The sequence below is a fragment of the Mesoplodon densirostris genome, chromosome 18 (assembly GCF_025265405.1).
Source record: "Mesoplodon densirostris isolate mMesDen1 chromosome 18, mMesDen1 primary haplotype, whole genome shotgun sequence".
Classification (NCBI taxonomy): domain Eukaryota; kingdom Metazoa; phylum Chordata; class Mammalia; order Artiodactyla; family Ziphiidae; genus Mesoplodon; species Mesoplodon densirostris.
This window is the reverse complement of record NC_082678.1, coordinates 49,568,776-49,589,807: the sequence shown is the minus strand read 5'-3', so window position 1 is coordinate 49,589,807 and position 21,032 is coordinate 49,568,776. Positions and strand designations below refer to the sequence as shown.

Below are 21,032 nucleotides of genomic sequence, written 5' to 3'. Positions count from 1 at the left end.
CCACCAGTGCACACTGGTTCCAAATTAGACTTGGCCAATGGAATAATCTCTTTTTGATAACTTAAGGGAAAACCTTGCATTGGTGGCAGAGCAATTTGGTGTGAATTTTATGATGTGTTGGTAAGAGAAATACAACCTGAAATTCCAATTGAAATATACTGTGAATTATTTCCAAAAAATAAAGACTTCTGAAAAGATGGTTTGCTTGGAAAAACCTAATGTAGAAACAGTACTGAATGAATTCTAACTGTATGTAACAAAAAGAAAGACATATTTAAGATTCCATCTTTTCCATTGTGGTAAATGCCTACTAAACAATTGAGAGGGGCATTATTTCATTCTAGGAGAGGAAATAAAACTTAAGCTCACCTTCCTTTAGAAACTTCCAGATCCCAAGAAAAGTAGAGAAATTAGCTAGGTTTGTTTCTGCCTCTAAATGTTCTATCATTGAAATTTAGAGACAGTTAAGCAATGAGGGGAAAAGTGGATACTATAAAAAGTAAGAAAAAAATATTTAGAGCTTTTAAAATAGTCCTTTCATGGAACTGAATGTGACAAATTTTAATAAATATCACTGACTTATCTCTGATACTGAAGAAAAGAATTCAGAATGTTTCAAGTGGACCAGGAAAGCTTTCCACAGTGTAAGAATATTCCTTGTCTTAATGGGTTTCTTTCCATATTTGAATTTATAAATTTCAGTCTGTAACATACTTCTCAAGCAAGCATTTTCTAAGTTCCCCTTCCTAATTTAGAGCCTTTTGTGTAACTCTCCTTGCGTTTTTAAATAATGATGACTTTAAAGTATACAACTTCTTCCACTTAGCATAGGACTATTTTGCTTTTATTGCTTTTGGGGGATGACAGGTTGTAGTATAGTCTCTCTGAGGAATCTACTATTTCACTTCCCCACCCATCTCTGATAATAATAAAAAAAAAAGGGAGGGTAGAAAATGCCTTCTGAATACTGCCTTATTTAATGATATCTTAAGCACCAGATGTTGATTTATGAGCAAAGAGACATGCTATGAAAGGAACTAGGTGTGGATTGTACCACTGGGTAGCTAAGCATTGTCTAAAATGCGTAAGAACAGCACAGTTAAGCCACTGCATTCCATGGTTTTAAGCTTTGCTTGACAGTGACCTCCAAATCAGTTATACAACAGATACAATGTATCAGGTCAGCCTTTCCTAATTATCAAAAGAGTATGGTTCTAATTCTAGGAGAATAATCTCCCTTTTAAGGGGTCAGGGTGGGGTGGGTGAGTTAAATGGAAATTCATACTTACACTTAAATATTGAGATTGGTGGCACCAAATTAACAAGTTTCCTAAAAAGCAGGGACGGTGAGAGAGTGACTCATCTCAAGAATAACTTTTTGCCTTAATTTGAGATTCATTATTTGATTTGATTGTCATTGTTTGATTTTGGAGCTAATACATTGACTTTGGGTTTGTTGGGGTCTTTGCATCCATCTCTACATGGGGCAGCCAGGGCGATGAATTTAGGTTACAGGGCATATGCATTCCACACAACAAATGGAATAAGTTTTAACTGGGTTGCAAGTTTTTTGGAATAAAGATAAATTCTTTGGACTCCATTACATGTCAACATACAGGAACAACCTCAGTCAATTGAACTGCCTCCATGCCTTTGCTTGTGTCTTGCCTATTTCTCAGGTATTTCTCACTAATAAAATCAAAGAAAAAAAAAACTTCAGTACTTAAATAACTTTACAATTCATTCCACTTTTAATTTTTACTGTTATGTAAATGCTACATTAGATGTAAAAGGTCTTTAAAAGATTAAAGTCCATTTACCAACTCAAGTTTTCCTTAAAAAAAAAATCCATGGTAGTATTGATAAATAGGGGTCAAGTAAATGCAAACTATGCCGAGGAGAGATTTTGGATTTTTTGTCTAGTGACATTTGAAAACTTTTCAAAACACCTGTATAACACCTGGCTTGACAAAACTTTGTTTGAAAAGGTGCTTTTTAAAAAATGGTATCTTTGGAAAATGCATAAGTGTGTGTGGGATGGGGAGAATACATATCTGAATATATTTATAAAGCAAGTTCTTAAATTTGCAAAGCTATTTACCACCGAGTACGCTGCCACTTATATAACCTCTCCTTTTAGCATGCTGGAAGGCAAAGAGAACGGACATGAGGTAGCAGGACGGAGTGAAGGAGTGAAGATGATGAAGGCAGGTCAGTGAAGAGTCGTGTTTAAATCCCCCTCTCTTTTCTTCTAATATGTTGGGAAACTTCTCAGCAGCTAACATCTATGAGGAAAATATTCTGCTGGGAAAAGCAAAGAATCAGCAATAGAAGAATGTAGGGGGAATACAGGAAGGTGGCCAGGGAATAGTGTTGGGGAAAGGAAGCCAAGGGAGGAAGCTCTATAATTGGATTAAACTAGGCCTCTGCTATATGGATCTTCTTTCTATAAGGTTAGGATTAAGTTAGATTTGTATAGAGGACTGATGTGATGTGGGGCCAGATCATTGAGTCCTTTTATCATTGACTAGGCTTTACTCCCTTTAAGATTTTGGTAAGGAAATCTCACACTACAAGGTAAAATTTGCTTCTCTACCTATGCATCTGAGAGTCCCAAGCCACTGAAGGTCAAATATACTTGATTTGTATTAAGGGTTTTATGTGGCATGTCAGGTTATTCACTTAACTGACCCTTTTCCAATCAGGCTTACTTAGACTCAGTCTTGAAAATTATCGGGAGGGCTCACTATCCTGGTAGCCAACCAGGAAGGGTCAAGGGGTTGGGAGGAGGTTCATTTAAGGCTAACCCAGACTCTCCAATTGCTTTTGGGTTGAGGATGACCTTGGTTTAGGTCAGGGTACCAGATCTCTACACGCTGTGAAAATTTGATTTATCTACTCTTCACAAAGCCAAGTAACCTTAATGGTTAAACTGAGTCATTTGAAGTAGAGCTTAAACCAGATAGTGAACTGAACACTGAAGATGCATTTATCAATATTCATCTTCAAAGTACTTCATAGCCAAGCCACAGTGACTAATGAAATAGGCCAGATTTGCCTGTGGAACATTATCCTGAATGTTTAGCAGAGAGAGACAGGAAGATGGCAGTGAAGTGCAGGAAATACTAAAGCATGGCCCATAAAGGAAGATGTATGGGCTAAAGTAGTGTCGGAAAAGGAGCAGGTGGCAGAGCGTGTTGTAGTAATTATACCCTTCAAATAATAACATACATACGAATTTCAGTAGGTGGAATTTGTTAATGTAAGAAAAACTAGAGGAAATTCATATAGTTTGTAATGGGCCCAAAGTATTAGAATAGAGTTAGGGATACACTGGAACAACAGTATACACAGACACACATGCTCACACGTACACATTATTTTTCAGCTTAGCTTCTTACATCTTCCTCTCTGGACTCCAGAGCAGCACACAGGTTACAGGGTTCTAGTAGATTCCAGCTATAGAATTCTATGCTACTCAGGAAATATATGGCTAGCAAGACAGTATCCCTGTTTTCTCCTAAGTGGTTTATGCATTCATGAACAGTGAAACCTTTGGAAGCAAACGATGTTAGATACTGATGATCGTAACAAGGAATGATACAGGAGACTTTCACAGACTTGATCCTATAGCTAATCCTAACTGACGATATTGTGGTTTTCATCACCTCCATACACACCCTCACGCATCCAAAGCAGTCCACTTCAGCTGCATCACAGAGTCTAACATGATAACATGTCTGGGAGATTTCACAGAAAGAAGTGGCTGGAGGCCATAAGAGTCTGGGCACCATAGTCTTTTGGGACTGTGTCTATATGAAGAAGGCCCTTCCATCGGCAGGCTTAGCTGGCAGCTCATTGACTTAGAGGGAGAAGGCAAGGTGTGACTTGTCAGAACTGGAGGAAGAGCTTGTTGGGAAGCCATTTTCCTTTCATTGATGTTTTACACAGCGTTCAAGTGGATATCCCCACAGGGAATTTCTGTCGGTGTTTCTGGAGTGATACCTTTAATAAGACGCTGTTAGGAAGAAAACACGATGTTATAAATATTCTTATAATTTAACAGTTTAAAATATTTTTCAGTATTAATATTAAAACAAAGGTTAAGTAGCATTTAAATGGCATTTAATAGTAAATTGGAATAGTCTTACTGACTTTCCTTAAGAAAGGAATCCACAATTCTCAAATATGGGTAAAAATGGCATATTCAGGAACTATATAAGCATCTGTAAACTAATTAAGGAAGTCATCATAACACTAATGGGAGAAATGATGGACCTTCAATAGAACCTCTGCTGGCCTGTAACATGCCTTTGATGGCCTGGGAAAGGGCATCCTTTTCTCTTGTCAGAGGAGGCTTCATGTGGCCCACACGGCTTGGGAAGCAGAGTGAGCTCTGGATTCTGGCTCCCCCCACCTCAGCCATGCTCCTTGTGCCCGCATACGTGCTACAGGCACAGTGCACAGTGCCATCAGCCACTATAACAGCCAGGATGTTACTGATTTAATGAATTTACCTGTAAAGGAGCACTGGTTAGTTCATAACAAGGGTGCAAATTATTACATAATTAAATTTTAAAAGATGTGCCCATTTAAATCATCATTCCTAAAGCAATCTCATGTTGATGTAGTACTTAGCACAGGGAAAAGGCTGAGAATTTTTACTTTAGAAACAGCTGAGGTACACAGAAGCTTTGGGACAGATCTGAAATATGCTTGGGCTTGGGTATGAAATATACAGCCTGCCTTGCAAAACTTAGCATCAGTGACACGAAGCAGCTCAAGGATGTGGGGAGCACTGCAGAAGCTTAGAAAAAAATCTTTGTTAAGTAAGTTGCTCAGTAAAATCTTTGATGCCAAAAGTCTGTACATACGGTGAGCAAGGCAAAATTGGATCTGAAAGCATATTTTGATTTATTGACTTTAGGTGAAGCTCTGCTACTTGTCCTTTTTATTTTGGAGTGAAAAAGTATGTAGTCCCCTTCAGTTTTTTTTATTTCCTCGTTCTGGGGGTTGATTCTTCTTTAGGGAGCAGGGCCTATGGAATTTTAAAAGTTCCCATTTTCATAGGTAATAAAGTTCACAAAATTGTACATGTTCTGTTCCTAATGACCTTAATATTCAAGAACTAAAATCTCACACTAGAGATCCATTTAAAAATGAGTTGCTGCAGTGCTCATCAACTACCTGGACATGTCAAGTCATAGAAAGCAAAATTTCACAAACCATCCTTTCCCATAGATGAATCTGTAACCCATAACTGATTAAGGAGAATTTGGCCTTTCTAATTGGGAACTGGACACATCACTCTAACTAGTCTTCAGTGGAGCTCTGCTGTGCAGAGAGAGAAGAGCGGTCAAATGTAGGGTAGAGGCAAGACCCACAGTGAACAACACTGTAAAGTAGAACATTTGGCTTTTGTGCCCTAGCCCCCACCTGCCCATTCTCCTGCCCTTCTGGCTGCTGATCTCCCAAAATGCCAGGTCCACCTTCGTCTTCCATATTTCAGCAGCATTCCAGTTGCCACATTACTATTGCTCTCAAAATTTGCCAGTCCCTGGCCTTCTGCAAGGCAATCATCTAAGCAATGGATCACTGTTGCCATTTCATGAATGCTTACTTATTAGGGACCATCTTCCCAGTGTCTTTGTGCAGGTTACTAGCGGCTTCTGGGGGCAGTGACCTAATCCAGTCGATGACTCCAACCTTGAGACTTCCAGGTTACAGATGCACATGACGGCCTCCAAATTACAGGGGAGCAAGTGGTGACTCACTCCACAAACTGTAGCCTTGTACATGGCTAGGGCCCAGGAGAGTTAAGAAATTTACTTTTTTTTTTCTTTTTAACCATACCAAAATTTTATATGAGTTCTCCCTCCCTCATAGATAGAATGTTAAAGACCATCAAGTCTGGTATTCACAAAATATTTTAGTCCCTTGGGGTGCTGGGCAAAAACATGGCATGCTTTATTCTTCTCAGAAATTAAGCATGCACATAGGCATGTTAAGGCTTTTGAGAGATCCTGAAGTAAAGATACCTATTTACCTTGCCTTAATCCAGCATTCTCCAAAATTATTTGACCATGTAACCTTTTTCCCCCAGCAGTAACACTTATTGATATCCCATGGAACTACTACTACTCCTTAAAACACACTTTGGAAATGTTAATCCAATTCAATGAGCACATTTTAAAGATGAAGAAACTAAGGCCCAGAGCAGGTAAGTGACTTGCCATAGTCTTTTCCCTCCTAGGCCCCCTTGACCAGCTATATCATGATGCTTCCTGGTAACCCACTGTTTCCCATCTGGTGGCCTATGACAAACATGGCCCGGCAGTCGGCCTTACCTCTACTACTAATGGATCTGAGCTCTGTTAATTATACACCTTTGGGTGGCATTTCCTTGTGGCCAACGGGGAATTTGCAAGAAAGATGATGAAGACTTGAGGTACAGTCTGTGACCAAAGAATACTGAAATTTATTAACCTAACTAGAGTTCCCACCCCCGACCTTGGCCTCTGGGTTTGAGTCAGCTGGGCCAGTGGACTATCATGACTGCCATAAAGGACAACCTGAAGGAGCAAGTACAGTGACTCTTGTCTGACTGTATTTCAGGCAACACCAGAGTCCAAGCCCCTTTGGGAGGAATGAGGTTGTGATAGGACTGTTTTGGGTGTAGGAAATTAGTAACTCCTTGCAGAGTTACTAATTCTGTTCACCTAGAATTCAGTTTTTCTGTTTGGAAAAAGAAGCAATCTCAGTTCTTAGAAAAGAGATGATGTTTAATGGCCTCATGTTCTCTTGCTTCATGTTTCTTGTGAAATGTTTTAGGAAGATGAGTATGATGATCTGATATTTAAGTTTTGCTTCTAAGAGCCCATAGACTAGCCCACCTATGCTCTCAGGTCATTATAGAGCACAAGTCCCTCTAGCTATCCCCCAAATACCACTCTTCACCTTTGAGCTTGTCTCCTACAAAAGCACCCACCCACAGGCTTGTAAGTGGCCACTCCTTCAGGCTCTACTGCCACAGTAACCTTACTATGGCAAGAAACACAACCAAACAAGTAATGACCCAAGCATTTTCAATTCTGGTGACATTGCTGGGAATCCTGGCAGCCTGAACACTAACTCTGGCAGTACCGGATGAAAAGTGGCAACTCATCTCTCCCTAACCTCTACAGCCAATTTCTACATTAGCAAACTATTAGTACCCTGAGGACACAAAAGAGAAGCTGCACCTAAACATGAAAGAGCATTGGACCAAAAACCAGAAGACTTGGATTCTGAGCCTCCCTGTACTGTGTATCCCTGGACAAGGAAACTATAAGCAGCATGATTCCCAGACTCAGTATCTTTGTCTGCTAATGATACCTGCCCATCTACCTCACAAAGTATTTTGATAACAAAATAAAATAGTCTACATGAAGATGCTTTAAAATATATACAATCTTATACAAATTGTAAGATTCTGTTATTGAAATTTTTGCAGGACTTATTCATTTACTGACATGAATCTTGCTAAAATGGCAACTTTTTTTTTCACTCCAGTGACTTGAACTAAAACTACGATATTGTTGCAACACCCTTATTTAGTGATTTTCATAACAGCCCTTGTAGGGCTTCCCTGGTGGCACAGTGGTTAAGAATCCGCCTGCCAGTCCCCTGCCAGGGGACATGGGTTCGAGCCCTGGCCCAGGAAGATCCCACATGCCGCGGAGCAACTAAGCCTGTGCGCCACAACTACTGAGCCTGCACTCTGGAGGCCGCGAGCCACAACTACTGAAGCCTGTGCTCCACAACAAGAGAGGCCACTGCAATGGGAGGCCCACGCGCCACAATGAAGAGTAGCCCCCACTCGCTGCAACTAGAGAGAGCCCCCATGCAGCAACAAAGACCCAACCAACGCAGCCAAATTAATTAATTAAAAAAAAAAACCCTTATCACCCTGCTGTTAGAAAATGACCACAGACATTTTCCATCATAATCTCCACTTAAATCCACTTAAACCAAGTGGATTTAATTTAAATCCACTTAAATCAAATTTGCATTATTGCTCCAGACACCACTGATCTGATGTCCATGCCCAATGCCATGCAGGAGGCAAAGCAGTTTTCTGATATGTTTAGAATGCTATACACCAAGCTGTGTGCTATGGTGCACCCAACTGGCCAGCTCACTCTTTCACCTTTGTACTTGAGGCAAGGTGACAGTGGCAGCTGTTAGAGGCTACACGATGGTATAGTTATATAATTATATAAGAGAGCCTCCTGGTGAATTCTTGTGGTGGACTTACATCCTTTGAATAGAGCATAAGAAGAGAACCCTTTTCTCCCCAAACAGTTACCAATCTGAACACACACACACAGTAGCACATACCTCCTTAAGTGTCCCTGGAGTGATGATCAGCCGATAAGTTATATATATTGGGATGCAGATGAAAGATGAGGTTCCTATGCAGTAACCCAGGATGATGCTCCACTGAGGATAATTATACTGAAAAAGTCGTAGCTGTGGTGGGCTCATCAAAAAACTGCAAATGATGAACTAAAACAAATTCCAAGAAACATTAAAAAATCTTCACGGTATCCACACAGAGACAGTCCGGATACCACAAACACTGAACACTAAAGCTAAGACACTTTCAGGAAATTGCCTAAGTGTGATATATCCTAGACTGAACTCTGACACAAAGAAGTCACTAATTTCTGTGCCTCAGCTGCCAACAATGAAGCCGTTAGGGACTTATCTTGATTTTCCTCCCTACCCCCCACCTCAGCCCCTACAGTGGGGATGCCAAGGCCTCAGAAGGTTATTTAGGGGGGTTGCAGCGCCCCTTTCAGGGCAAAGGAGAAGAGACTGGCATCCATCAGGAGTGGTTCAGGCCCCGATTTGTGAGACAGTGGAGGAATAAACTGGGAGACTTCTCCACAGCTCCTGCCAGTCCTAGGGCTTCATATTTCTTTCTGCTTTGTTTTCATTTCCTCCTGCGTTTCTCTGTGGTGATTGTTTTTGGTAAGATGGAAGGCACCTGGGTCCAGGAAACAGAATAAGGTTCTCAAGACCTGGAGAAGACTCAGGCTCCTAGGTAAGAAGTTCTCCCTCTCCCCACTTTCCTTGCATTAACCCCAGGCTAAGAACAGGGATTTCAACAAGGATGGCTCTGCCGTGAGGCATCTTGACAATAAATGACTGCCTGCCACAGGCCCTTGTAATGAAAGGAATAATGGAAGGAAAAAGTAGCTCAATACACTTTTTACGTGAAAATTCAGTGAAGATTCTGACCAAGAAAAATTCCATGGTGTGCTTCCAGCACTCGGTTTATGAGTTTTCTTATTTCAGTTTGGTTTCCAGAGACAGCGTAAATACCAGTCTTTGCCTAGTAACCACTGTGCTGAAATCGTTATTGCTCTTGATTTAATTTTATCTTATTATTTCATAGTCATAAAGAAGACAGTAATGTAAATTATTTGTGGGCTTAAACATCTATTTATATCTTTTTTTTCTTTCTCTTCAGATAATAAGATGGGAAATTGTTAAACACACATTCATCTTCAGAACAGTGTTATCCTAAGTCCAGGAGGAAGCTTTCAAAACAAGAGCCCAGCCAATCGCAAACCTTTCTCTGGACAGACTCTCCTCAGCCCCAGACCTGGCTACTAAGAAAGGTAATTTTGAAATAGGGAAAGGTGGGGTCTGGTTAGGAGCCATCCCTGCTGTAACTCGTCTCATCTTGATGTCAGGTGTGTGAAACCTGATGCAGTTCAGGGAGGGCTCAAGCTCTCATTGTGGCCACTAAGTATTGCTCCAGACACCCCCTCATACATCCCCACCTACTCTTGCTCATATACGATATTTCTCTTTTTTATAACTTGGCTTCAGTGAAAAAGAATATTTTTAGTAAGCTACTCGTTGCTTACCTAAAGCAGCTTTAAAAAGCCCAAAGCAGAGGATCTGTTAAGTAAACCCAGAAGTGGAAGACAGGTTTGCCTTCTCTTAATTGGGCCCTGGAGCACTTGCCTTTAGAGTAAGTGAGTAGAGTGACATTACAGGAATTATGTCATGTCCCTGAACCCAGATCTGTACCTGGGTTTTGCTGGGCACGGAAACTCATTGGCTGTACACCAAGAGTTCACCCAGTTTGCCAGACAACCACAGAAATGAAAATACTAAAAGCCTGGGGCCAGGACTAGGGTAAGGCATATGAGATATTCACCTTGGGCACAACATTTAAGAGGATGTCAGAACTTCAGTAATCAAGAAATAATAATAATATAATATTTTAGTGCAATACTTTAAAAAGACAAGCTCTGACAGGGCCAGATTAGGGCAAGGTGAGTGAAGTGAGACATGCAAGTATATGGTTGGATCCTGTGTTTATTTAAAACGTTGGCATTTTGCTCATCAGGGACTTTTTTTTGCATTAATTTTGATTTTTAAAAACTACTGCATAAAAATAGTTTTTATCGGGACTTCCCTGGTAGTCCAGTGGTTAAGACTCCATGCTTCCACTGCAGGGAGCAAGGGTTCAATCCCTGGTCGGGGAACTAAGATCCCACAAGCTGTGTGACGCAGCCAAAAAAAAAAAGTATTTATCTTGACTACTGAGTTTTTTGGCACCCCCGGAAATTTTACGTCCAGGATGAGTGCCTTGCATGCCTTTCCTGAGTCTCAGCCCTGAACATCATTCCCTCCCTGTGTGGAGAATATGAAAGTAGACAAACAAACAAACATGGCTTCTTCCCTCAGGGAACTAATCCAATATCTCTCCTTCCTTTGAAAAACAACTGAAAAGATTTAAGTAGATTATCAAGAAGCACTGGTAACAATATAATAACCCATTTATGTCAGGACTTCTGCTTCTAGTAATGGCAGACTAGTGATCCAGACCAACCCTCTCACTGAAAACAACTAAAATTTCTGGATTTAAAAATACATTGTTTTAAATTTACCAAAAAGCAACAGCGAGCTGACAAGGTAATAAGGAACTACCAGGCCAAGATCTAGAGGAACACTGGAGCCCACAGCACACACCAGAGCCCCCAGGCCCTGAGAGTATCTGCTGCTTGGGGCAAAGGTTGGCTTTGGTTCTGGAAACCTCCAGGGTCCAGGGGAATGGAAGTCAAGGAGGGATTCTGGGGTAGAGAGAGACACGTGCAGCATTATGGAGGCAAGAATGAGCATGCTGTCCATCTTATAGGTTAACGTCGAGATGTGCGGGTACAGAAAAGCACAAAAAATTAAGAACTACCCCGAGAAAGTCAAAATAGAATGCAAAAAGGGTTGTTTTGAAAGAAGGGGAAGGCACAGATGCATACATGTCCTAAGATGAAATGGATGGTCCAGATATCCTAATAAGCTGGAGCTGGACTGAAGGAACAGTCTCTGGCTCTAAAAGATCAAAAAGCTCCCCCCACCCCAAATCAAGTTACAGATAAATGAAAGAACTGAGAGTAATCCCTGCTGATGTGCACGGAGTCACTTTACCCCAGGCTACCTCAGAGTGCACTTGGGATGTTAGCAGGGTGCTTATCCATCTTGGGGCAAACATCTCCTTCAGACGGGTACTAGGAGGGACGTAGGGGCACATGCAGCAAGGATGGAGTCAGCACTGAACACGTCCTGGCAAACAGGCAACCCTTGGAGCTGAGCTCTCTCATTCTACAATGAATGGATTCTACTTTTGACTCAGATCTACACCAGAGAAACCTGGCGGGGGGTGGGGGTGGTCTTTAAGAAAATGAATACAGAATTACTAGGACTCTTGTTAGGTCCTACATGAGCAGCACAGTAAATACTTCCCCGGCCTTGAACAGTTCTTGTCATGTGACCTTGGACCCTAAGCCTCAATTTCTCTGAAACTGTGAAATGGGGGACTAGAACTCTACTTCATAGAATTGTTGTGAGAGTTGAAACAGCAATGGGTGTTAAGTTTAGCATAAAGTCTGGCCTGGCACTTTACTGCTCAATGAACGCTATGTGTCATTATCACAGAGCAGGGGAGGGATGAAGTAATGTGACAGAAACCGGAAGAGTGGTTAACTATGGGGGGGCACAGTGACTGGGAGGGGACACAAGAGGGGCTTGTGAAGTACTGGTCATGTGTTTGTTTCTTGGTATGGTTTTAGCTACAAAATGGTGCTCAATTTATAGAATTTCACTGAGATGTACACTTATGATTTGCACACTTTTCTGTATATATATGGTACACTTCAATAAAATTTATTTTTTTATGAGTGTTTGAGGGTGAATCTTTCTCCAGGGCAAGAAGGAGAAGGGAAATGACAACTCACCAGGAGAAACAGAGGGCTGATGGCTACCCAGCAGATCCTCCAAAACCATCCAGGGCTGAAGCCAAGCATTTCCTTCACATCACTGCAGAACTGATTGATGCCTAAAATCATCCAAAAGAGAACGAGATTGACTGACTGAGAGAGGAACTAGACTGTCCTCCTATCCCTTGACTCAGAGAGAGTAGCAGCTCTGGAGTTTCTCCAAAGGAGGGGCTCGGGGGCACCAATCTGGTCTGAAAGTGAGATGGGGCACTTGTCACAAAAATGCACGTTACAGTAAGCAAAGCTCTTTCTACACAGAGTGGGAGGATTGGTGGACATCTGGGGAGGGACCTAAAAGCCCCCTCTTGGTGCTCACACTCCCCTTCTAGGATTTCAGCATATATCTGATTTTATCGTTTACTGTAGAAAAGGAAGTGGAATTTTGTCTAAAAATGGTGAACCCACTTGACAGACTGACTCTGACCATATGCTGGAAACTTTCAAGAGAAAATTTTAACCACACTATTGCTCATTCATATGTCAGATCAAGATCAAGGTTCTTCTCTACAAAGTAACTGGCATGGCAGTGAGGACTCGGCGGAGATGTCGACAAGGGGAGGGAAGGGCGCTCTGCAGTTGCTTCCCTGCAAGTGCCCAGCAGGTCTGTAACATCACACACCTTGCACTTGGTCCTCCGAAGTGCTGAGGAGGTGGGGAGGACTTCTTTCAAAAAAAAAAAAAAGGTCTCACATGCAACTCAAAATGTGGGCCCCCCCTTCTTTATATTACGTGTAATGACACACATGCTAAAGCTGTTCTGCTATCATAGAAACTAGGAAAATATTTTCAGAATGAAATCATCATGTCTTGATTTTAAAGATGAAGAAAGGCATCTCTGAACTTGGTTTTCTTCATTTCCATTGCCTGTGCCCTCCTCATCCTCGCCCAGGGGCTCTTGGGATCCCTGCCCATGAACCTGTGTCAGCTCTCTCCGCTCCTGGTGGTTTCACCCTTATCAGATTCCATCCCACGATGCGGGGGGTATAAATTGGAGGCTTTACCAAGACAGATAATCCAAATAGGAACATTCTTGCCTCTTCCCTAGAAGATAAGCTCCTAAACTCTGTCTCAGGGCTCTGGAGGGAGTGCTCGTTTGTGAAATTTAAAGTGGGGCCACTCTATGTAACAGCAGAATATTGTACACTCTGCAAATGCATTCACTGTGCACTAGTTCTTTGTTGTCTGTCCAATTCTTAGAGCCTGTTGGGATCTTAAGCAACCACTGTGGATGAGCTATAGGGAACCACTTCAGCCCTGTCTCCACTGGGTAAACATATAAACTCAGAAGAAAAAAACATCCTCCCAGGAGTGCAGGCAATCTGTTGCACAGAGTGTGGAGGAAGTGATGACCTGTTTTTGAAGAAGGGATGCAGGAGGTGACGTCTTGTACACCGGCCTGCTTTTCCCTGACGACATCAGCCCTTCTGTATTCTGGTGGCTACGTGGGCTGGTGTAGGAAGGATCGTGGCTAGTGGAAGGGAGCATCTTACCATAGAACCAATACACAGCAATTGCTTCTATCAGGGCAACAGTGAGCACTGCGGGTCCCGTGGCAAACTCCTCCAGCAGCTTCACCACATAGGCCCCTCCCTGGAAATGAGACCACAAACCCAGTTAAAGGCCCTCTGAGGCACTGCCTCCTCTTTACGACAGGAGCAAAAAGAACTTCTTAGGATAATTCTGGAAAATTCTCACCTTGGGTCTAACATAAGTGTCCCAGAGCCTACTTCTTGGACTGGCCTTGGCAGATGGGCAAGATTTCACCCCATCAGACACGCCTCTTCCCGCCCTACAGGTCACTCGTCTTGCTTCCACTCCCCACTAAGCTTTAAGAGACAAACTCAAAAGCACCTCTGGATCTGTTTTCAACTTTCTTCAATTTACTGAATACCTACTGTGTATTCTACCCCAGAAAATCTACACTACCAGACACACCAGGCCCAGTGGCCATGGTTTTGCCTCTGTCCTAACTCACAAATCCCTTGGGTCCTACTCAGGGCCCCACAACCCTGCTGAAGCTCCAGAGTCATTGGGGTCATGGCTTGAAGATGTTTATCTACAAAATCTGCCTTGAGTCAGAAGGATACACGCCTACAATGCCTATGGGTACTATCTGATGCCTGATTTACAGTTTGACAGTATTTGCCTCAGCTACCCAAAAAAAAAAAAAAAAAAAAAAAAAAAATCACTGGAGAAGGTCTAACTTCTTTACCATTACAAATTCTCTGGAGGAGATGAAGTGACATTACAAATGAGATGCCAGCCTCCAGATATTCAGCGTATCAGGACATCAGGGCACTATTCCTATGAAAGCAGCCCTAAGGACTGGAAATAGACTGAAAAGGCACATCTTAGTTTTCCTCCAGATAGTCTGTCAAGCCTTAAATCTAGTTGGATTTGCTGTAAAATGCTGAGTCTCCAGATACCACGCCCAGATCCTTCAGACAGATGCCACTAGAAGCAACTTTTCTTCTTCTCCTTGATGACTAACTTTTTAACAGCAGTGACAACTTCTCTCCCTTTGGCCCCAAAGCCAGGGCACCATGTGGGCTGGAAAGGAACAGCCTCTTGTAACATTCTGTTGCCCTAGGGGAGGCTGACTCTAAATTTAGGGTTGTGGTACTCACAAAAGTCAGGGTGATCAGGGATCCAAGGAAGCAGGTAATGACCACGCTGAGCACAAACCACTCCCGGCGCTTGGACCAGATATGTGGAAACTCATCCAGCACGGCTGTGATCACCCCCTCCAAGCCTGCAAACTGAGAGGGGCACACAAATGGTCACTGTGTAGACTTTGGGACAAATCTGCTACCTCTAGGACAGTGAACAGAAGGGAGGGGTTAGACTGCCAAGTGCCCTGTCAAGCTGATCATGACCAGTTCCCCCTACTCACCGGCCCTCACTGGAAACATATCTCCATTTTACCCCGTCATTTAGAACCCATTCCTAAGGGCATCAAGGAAAGAAAGTATAGCACATGGAGAGGACTTCTTTACATGAGGTCTCTCGGGGAGACTTTGGTTGCACCAGAAATGCCAACTGAAAGCTGAGATTCATTCCACACTAATCATATGAATGCTGGGCTGCAGGGCACTGAGACACAAGTGTGACCTTGCCCTGGCCTTCAGGTGCTGCCAGTCTGGTCAAGGGACAGTGCACAGTCAGTGCACAACAGTTCACATATGCTGAGCTCTTGGCCTGTGCCTGGCACCTTACCCTCATCATCCCATTAATGCCTCTAATGTACTAGAGGGCAGTAAGCACCCAAGTGAACAGGGGCTGAGGGAGCACCAAGAGGGAGCAGCCAACATGGCCTGGGGTGGCCAGGATGGGAAGGAATGGATACAGCTTCCTTCCCCTCCTCCTCCCCCCCCTTCTCCCTCCTCCCGAGAGCCGGATTTCCCTCCCCATTCACTTACTGTGCTGTCCAAGCCCAGTGTGATTAACATCAGGAAGAAGATGATGGCAAAGAACGTGGATGCCGGCATGTTGGCTATGGCTTCCGCATATGTGATGAAGAGCAGGCTGGGGCCTGAGACAGAGCGGGAAAGAGGAGGAGGTGGTCGCTGAGACCTGCCCTACGAAGATGTCTCAGGAGAAGCTTGGCCACACCAACAATTACAAATCCCATCACAAAACCCGACATGTGAATCAGGGTTGGACATGTACCAACTGCTTCCTCACACCCCACACTATCCTATCTGGACATCCTGGGAGGCAGGAAGGGAACAGTATCCACCTTGAAGAGTATACGCCCTCAACCAACACGGAGAAACGAAACAAACTTGAGACCTCAAGACTAGCAAAGCTGAGCACGAATTAGAGTGTCCGCTATATAATAATTCAGTGCTTTGTTTTTTCACCATGAGGATTGATATATCTCTGAAGTCTCACAGCGTTTAGCTCTCTCTTTAGCTCCGAAACAGTAGGAAATGTTATATTGATTTCAGAAGAATCATAGCGGCCTCGGAATAAAGACCTCCAGCTATTTTGAAGTCCTTTTTGATAGTATGAGGGACATGTCTTCAACCTCTCATGGACTAGATAGGCCGCCCTTAGTTTGGGGCATGGAGTTCATCAGAGCACCGTGTCAGGCTAAAGACAGATGTATGTTTGCAAGAAAGCCCTGGGACTCCATCCACAAGATCCCATAACCTCCTCTTCAATGTCTGTCACTCTTTTTCCATGAAACCTTATAGTACAGTAGAGTGCTACATCATCTACATTTAATTTTTCTGCAAAGGATTAGTAATCATTTGCTTACTAGACTTGGACCCATCACAGGACCCAAACACACTTTTTTTTATTGTTTTGTTTTTTTAAAATAGGAATTGCTATCTATCTATTTATTTATTTAGGCTGTGTTGGGTCTTCATTGCTGCACGCGGGCTTTCTCTAGTTGCGGTGAGCGGGGGCTACTCTTCATTGCGGTGCACAGGCTTCTCGTTGCGGTGGCTTCTCTTGCTGCGGAGCACGGGCTCTAGGCCAGTGGGCTTCAGTACTTGTGGCTCGCAGGCTCTAGAGCGCAGGCTCAGTAGCTGCGGCACACGGGCTTAGTTGCTCCATGGCATGTGGAATCTTCCTGGACTAGGGCTTGAACCCGTGTCCTCTGCGTTGGCAGGCGGATCCTTAACCACTGAGCCACTAGGGAAGCCCCACACTGTTTTTTAGTTTGTTTGTTTTATTTGGCTGCCACTGGGTTTTAGTTGAGGCACAAGGGATCTTCGTTGTGGCATGGGGGATCTTTTAGTTGCAGCATGCATACGGGATCTAGTTCCCTGACCAGGGATTGAACCTGGGTCCCGGTCCCCTGCATTGGGAGCACGGAGTCTTAACCACTGGACCACCAGGGAAGTCCCCCAAACCCACTAGTTTTAAAAGCCATCATCCAAGTCATATTTCCAAGCCCACAGTGTATTCAAGGCCCCAGTACTGGGTGCCAAGGGAGCTGCCCCATTACCACCATGGAAAGGGTTGAAATTTCCAAGGCAGTAAGTTTCTCTAAAACCTTTGAGAATTTTAAGAGGAACATTTATAATAATGCAAAAGTTAGATACTTGTAAAGATCCAAAGAGCAGCAAAGCAATTCAGTGGAGCCAGGAACCCAAACAAAACCCGAGGTCCTACCTGCATCTTTGGCCACCTCAGACACATCTTCGTTCCTCATCTCAGCCATATACCCCAGCACTGTGAAGATGACAAATCCTGAAACGAAGCTCGTCATGCAATTCACCACACTGGTCACCAAGGCGTCTCTGGAGCAGAAAACCCAAGGGGCCTGAGACATTTCCAAGTCAGGAATCTAAGGAGCCTCTGTCTCCAGCTGTGACAGGGGTGAGTGGGCTGAGCTCACAGGGACTTCAAGCCTGTCCGGGTGTCTCCTCCCCTCCTGCCGGGGCCCAGCCTCTCAGACGGGTTGCATTACCTTGAAGCACAAGCTGCTGTTACCACCACGCCTGGCATGGGGAGAACAGCAGTCAGGGGTGGTTTTAAGGTGATTTTAAGAGATGATTCTGTTGTAAACCAGCACAGCACAGACCTGGATTTCAAACAAGGCTTGCTCTGAAGCAGGGCCTGAGTTGCAGCGGGGGCCCGGAGGAGGCCTTGGCCTTACATTTGTGAAGACCTCAGATTTAGACTTTTGACATTATGTGTAAATGAGGTTATAAGAGTGACACAAAGATATCCTGACACTTTTAAAAGAGGACTTCATCCTATGACTTTAGGCTGGTGTCCCAATGCAAGGCCACATTGCTTAGGGTGCCTGTAAATTTCTTTTTTAAAAACTAATTAATTCTATAATTATCTTAACGAATAGCACGATCAGACTGCTGGACATTGCCATCTGTGATAGAATATTAAAACAAAGTTAACTCTAAAGATGGAGTGATATTTAAATCATAATTGGCGTCATGCTCCCTGTTTTGTCACATTTCCGAAATGAGATTTTGACATAAAAATTATGGCATTCTATGTTGGTCAAAATAGCTCAATAATTATTCTTTTTGTGTATATATACATAAATAAATTATCATAATTTTGTTGTTAAATACATTAACAGGTCAAATCTAAACATTGAATGTATGTTGTGATTTTCGTAAACCTGCTTTGGAATTTCTTCATTTTTCCTGACATATAGAGAATCTCACAAAACAGAAGTGGCCTGGAGCCTCTCTCAACCCCTGAGTGGCCTGGGTGAGGCTATGGTCTGGGTGAGTGGCCAGGCACCTGTGGCACCCCTGAGGGTCAGAGTGTCAACGTGGCCTAAGCCTGGCCAGGTTTGAGGCCATCGGTTTGATTGCTTTCCTCCAGACCAGCTGACTTACACTCACTCCACTTTCAAGCTTTGCTTGGGGGGCCCCAGATACTCACTGGTAACAGTTGTTGTTGAATTTGTTGTAGCTCGCAAAAGCCAGCAGGACCCCAAAGCCAGGACCGAGAGAGAAGAAGATCTGGGCGGCCGCATCCACCCACACCTGCAACATAGCAGAGGTAAGGGCCAGGGCCGAGACCCAGGCCATCGCTGAGCACCAGCGGGGCCGGCGCCCTCACGCCTCCATGTGGCTACATGCAGAGGCAAAAAACAGGCTTCTCAGGGCTCCTTCCAGGGCTGGCCACATACCAAGTGCAAACAAATGTGAGTTCTCTTCCTATCACTTAGACATAAACCAACGCAGTGGCCTCAACTGTACTTTTCATGCTTGTATTTCTGGTTTAAAGCATCACTGCAGACTTGCCACTGAACCCAAATTTCAGTTGTTCCTACTGTCCTATTCGGAGGACTAGCTTCAGTTGGTAAAAAGATAGGTGCACACTGCTTTCCTCATTATCTTACCCCTGTCTCCAGGAGTTTCTGCCAGTTGGGTTTCAAATAGAAGAGAACTCCCCTCCAGGCTCCGGGGAGGGTGGCCCCCCTCACCAGCAGGATCGAAAGGATGATGTAAGGGAAGGTGGCTGTTACCCAAACCACCTGTAAGGAAGGAAACATAGGTTATCACCACATGAATGCTGGTGTCTTATTCTTGAAAACCTCCAAGAAAGAAGATCTGCCTCTTTTTCTTCTGTAATTTTAGGAGGCAGGGTGGCAGAAAGATCACAGCCTTTAAAATCATACAGGGATCTGATTCCCTGCTTGCTGGTACTAACTACCTCTAAACCCATTCCCCATCTGTAAGATGGGGGAAATACCTAGCAGGAGGCAGAAGTAGCCAGTGTATACAAAACACTGTACATGGTCCATGATGGGTTTTCAGTAAATTATTGCCACTATTATTAGTTAGGACACTACCAGCGTGTTAAAGGAATTTTTAAAAAATCATATAATGGTTCTTGGGATTGACCCATTTCTAGAATTTTCTAACCGATTTGGTGACGAGAGACTGAAAATCATGGAATGTGTTTGGTGTAAAGGAAAACAGTCCCCCTGTCTCTGGCTATCCAGGCCACTGAATTCTGAGTTAGATCCTCCAGGGCCCCTTGGTAGGCCTGGCTCAGCAGCCAGAGTCCTCCTCACCTTGCCAGATGTTTTGACACCTTTCCAGATGCTAAAGTAGATAATAGTGAAGATCAGCATGATGCAGAGGGCAAGCTGCCAGCTGATGCCCCCCAGGTCCTGGAGCCCCTTTGACCGGTGGATCTGCAGGACGTGGCGCCTGAGTGAATGAGAAAGAAGGACCAGTGATGTGGTCTGAACAGTTACCTGAGCATACTGCGTGTGATACCTCTGGGAGGACGCCAAGAGAAAAAACGGACACAGCACTGCAAGGATCAAGTGGTCAGCAAGCCTCGGGAAGAGCTGGGAGGGGCTCTGCCCATCCTGAAGGAGAGAACAGGGCAGTCAAGCTGACCAACCCTGGGAAGAGCGCTCGGCCCAAAAGCAGACTTCCAGGTCTCCTTCCTAAGCTGGGACCCAATGAATGACTAACATGACTGGCTTCTGGGTGCATGTGGATTTGTATGTGTGGGCAGTGGGTCCCTTCCCCACCCCAAAACAGCTCCCTTTGGGCTGCTATTGCCTGAAATTCCAGCATTAAAGAAAACTACCTACTCCAGGCATCTTCTTCCAAAGGGTAGATCCCACGTATTAAGTGAATACATGAAACCAGAAACTCTGTGTAGTTTCAAACTATTGAAGTAGTGGGAGGCTTTGCTTCCATGACAGCTGGCTGCAAGGAGGGCCCAGAAAGAAGGGCAGTTTTGATGCAGGGGAATAGTTTTGGAATGTGAAGGTAGGGACCGGCCTGGGCACAACAGAAAAGTGGGGGACGGCACAGAGACCCGACTGTGGACCATTCAAGGTAGTCTCCCAACTCCCTCAGTCACATTTACTCCCCCTCCCCGATAGCTTCATCTCTCAGAAATCCATCAGCCAAGAGGTGAAGAGCCCCTGGCTCCCACCTCCCTCCTAAGAAGCCAAAGCCCAGGGGTGTGGCCTGCCCCTAACAGGCCACCCCCTCACTTACATGCACTTACGTATAAAATTCTTCTGCAGGGGATGTTGAGTGGAGTGTCCAGGTGATGTTGTCCTCGGAGAAGTAGTTGGTACAGTTGCCAGTGTTCCAGGGGTTCTTACAGCTGGTCCAGGGCAGCTGGGCCGCGAAGGAGGAGATGAGGTAGTAGAGCGCCCAGGCCATGATGGTGTTGTAGTAGGAGGCGATGTAAAAGGCAATGACGCAGGTGGCGTAACCGATCCCTGGG

The 21,032-nt window shown here is 44.1% G+C and overlaps 1 protein-coding gene across 2 annotated transcripts in view; it reads right to left on the bottom strand.

Annotated features, from left to right (window-relative positions):
• Window positions 1–2,208: 2,208 nt before the first annotated feature.
• The window catches only part of SLC6A4 (solute carrier family 6 member 4), a 36,202-nt gene continuing 17,378 nt past the window's right edge, over window positions 2,209–21,032 (bottom strand). For both annotated transcript variants that reach the window (XM_060080975.1, XM_060080974.1), the window contains 11 exons: window positions 20,808–21,027; window positions 19,849–19,987; window positions 19,171–19,305; window positions 18,708–18,811; window positions 17,463–17,590; window positions 15,755–15,867; window positions 14,963–15,094; window positions 13,826–13,925; window positions 12,294–12,394; window positions 8,380–8,547; window positions 2,209–4,018 (listed from right to left, as the gene is read on the bottom strand). In XM_060080975.1, coding sequence (XP_059936958.1) covers window positions 3,944–4,018; window positions 8,380–8,547; window positions 12,294–12,394; window positions 13,826–13,925; window positions 14,963–15,094; window positions 15,755–15,867; window positions 17,463–17,590; window positions 18,708–18,811; window positions 19,171–19,305; window positions 19,849–19,987; window positions 20,808–21,027 — 1,415 coding nt within the window. In that variant the 3' untranslated portion in view covers window positions 2,209–3,943. The remainder of the gene's footprint in view (window positions 4,019–8,379; window positions 8,548–12,293; window positions 12,395–13,825; window positions 13,926–14,962; window positions 15,095–15,754; window positions 15,868–17,462; window positions 17,591–18,707; window positions 18,812–19,170; window positions 19,306–19,848; window positions 19,988–20,807; window positions 21,028–21,032) is intronic.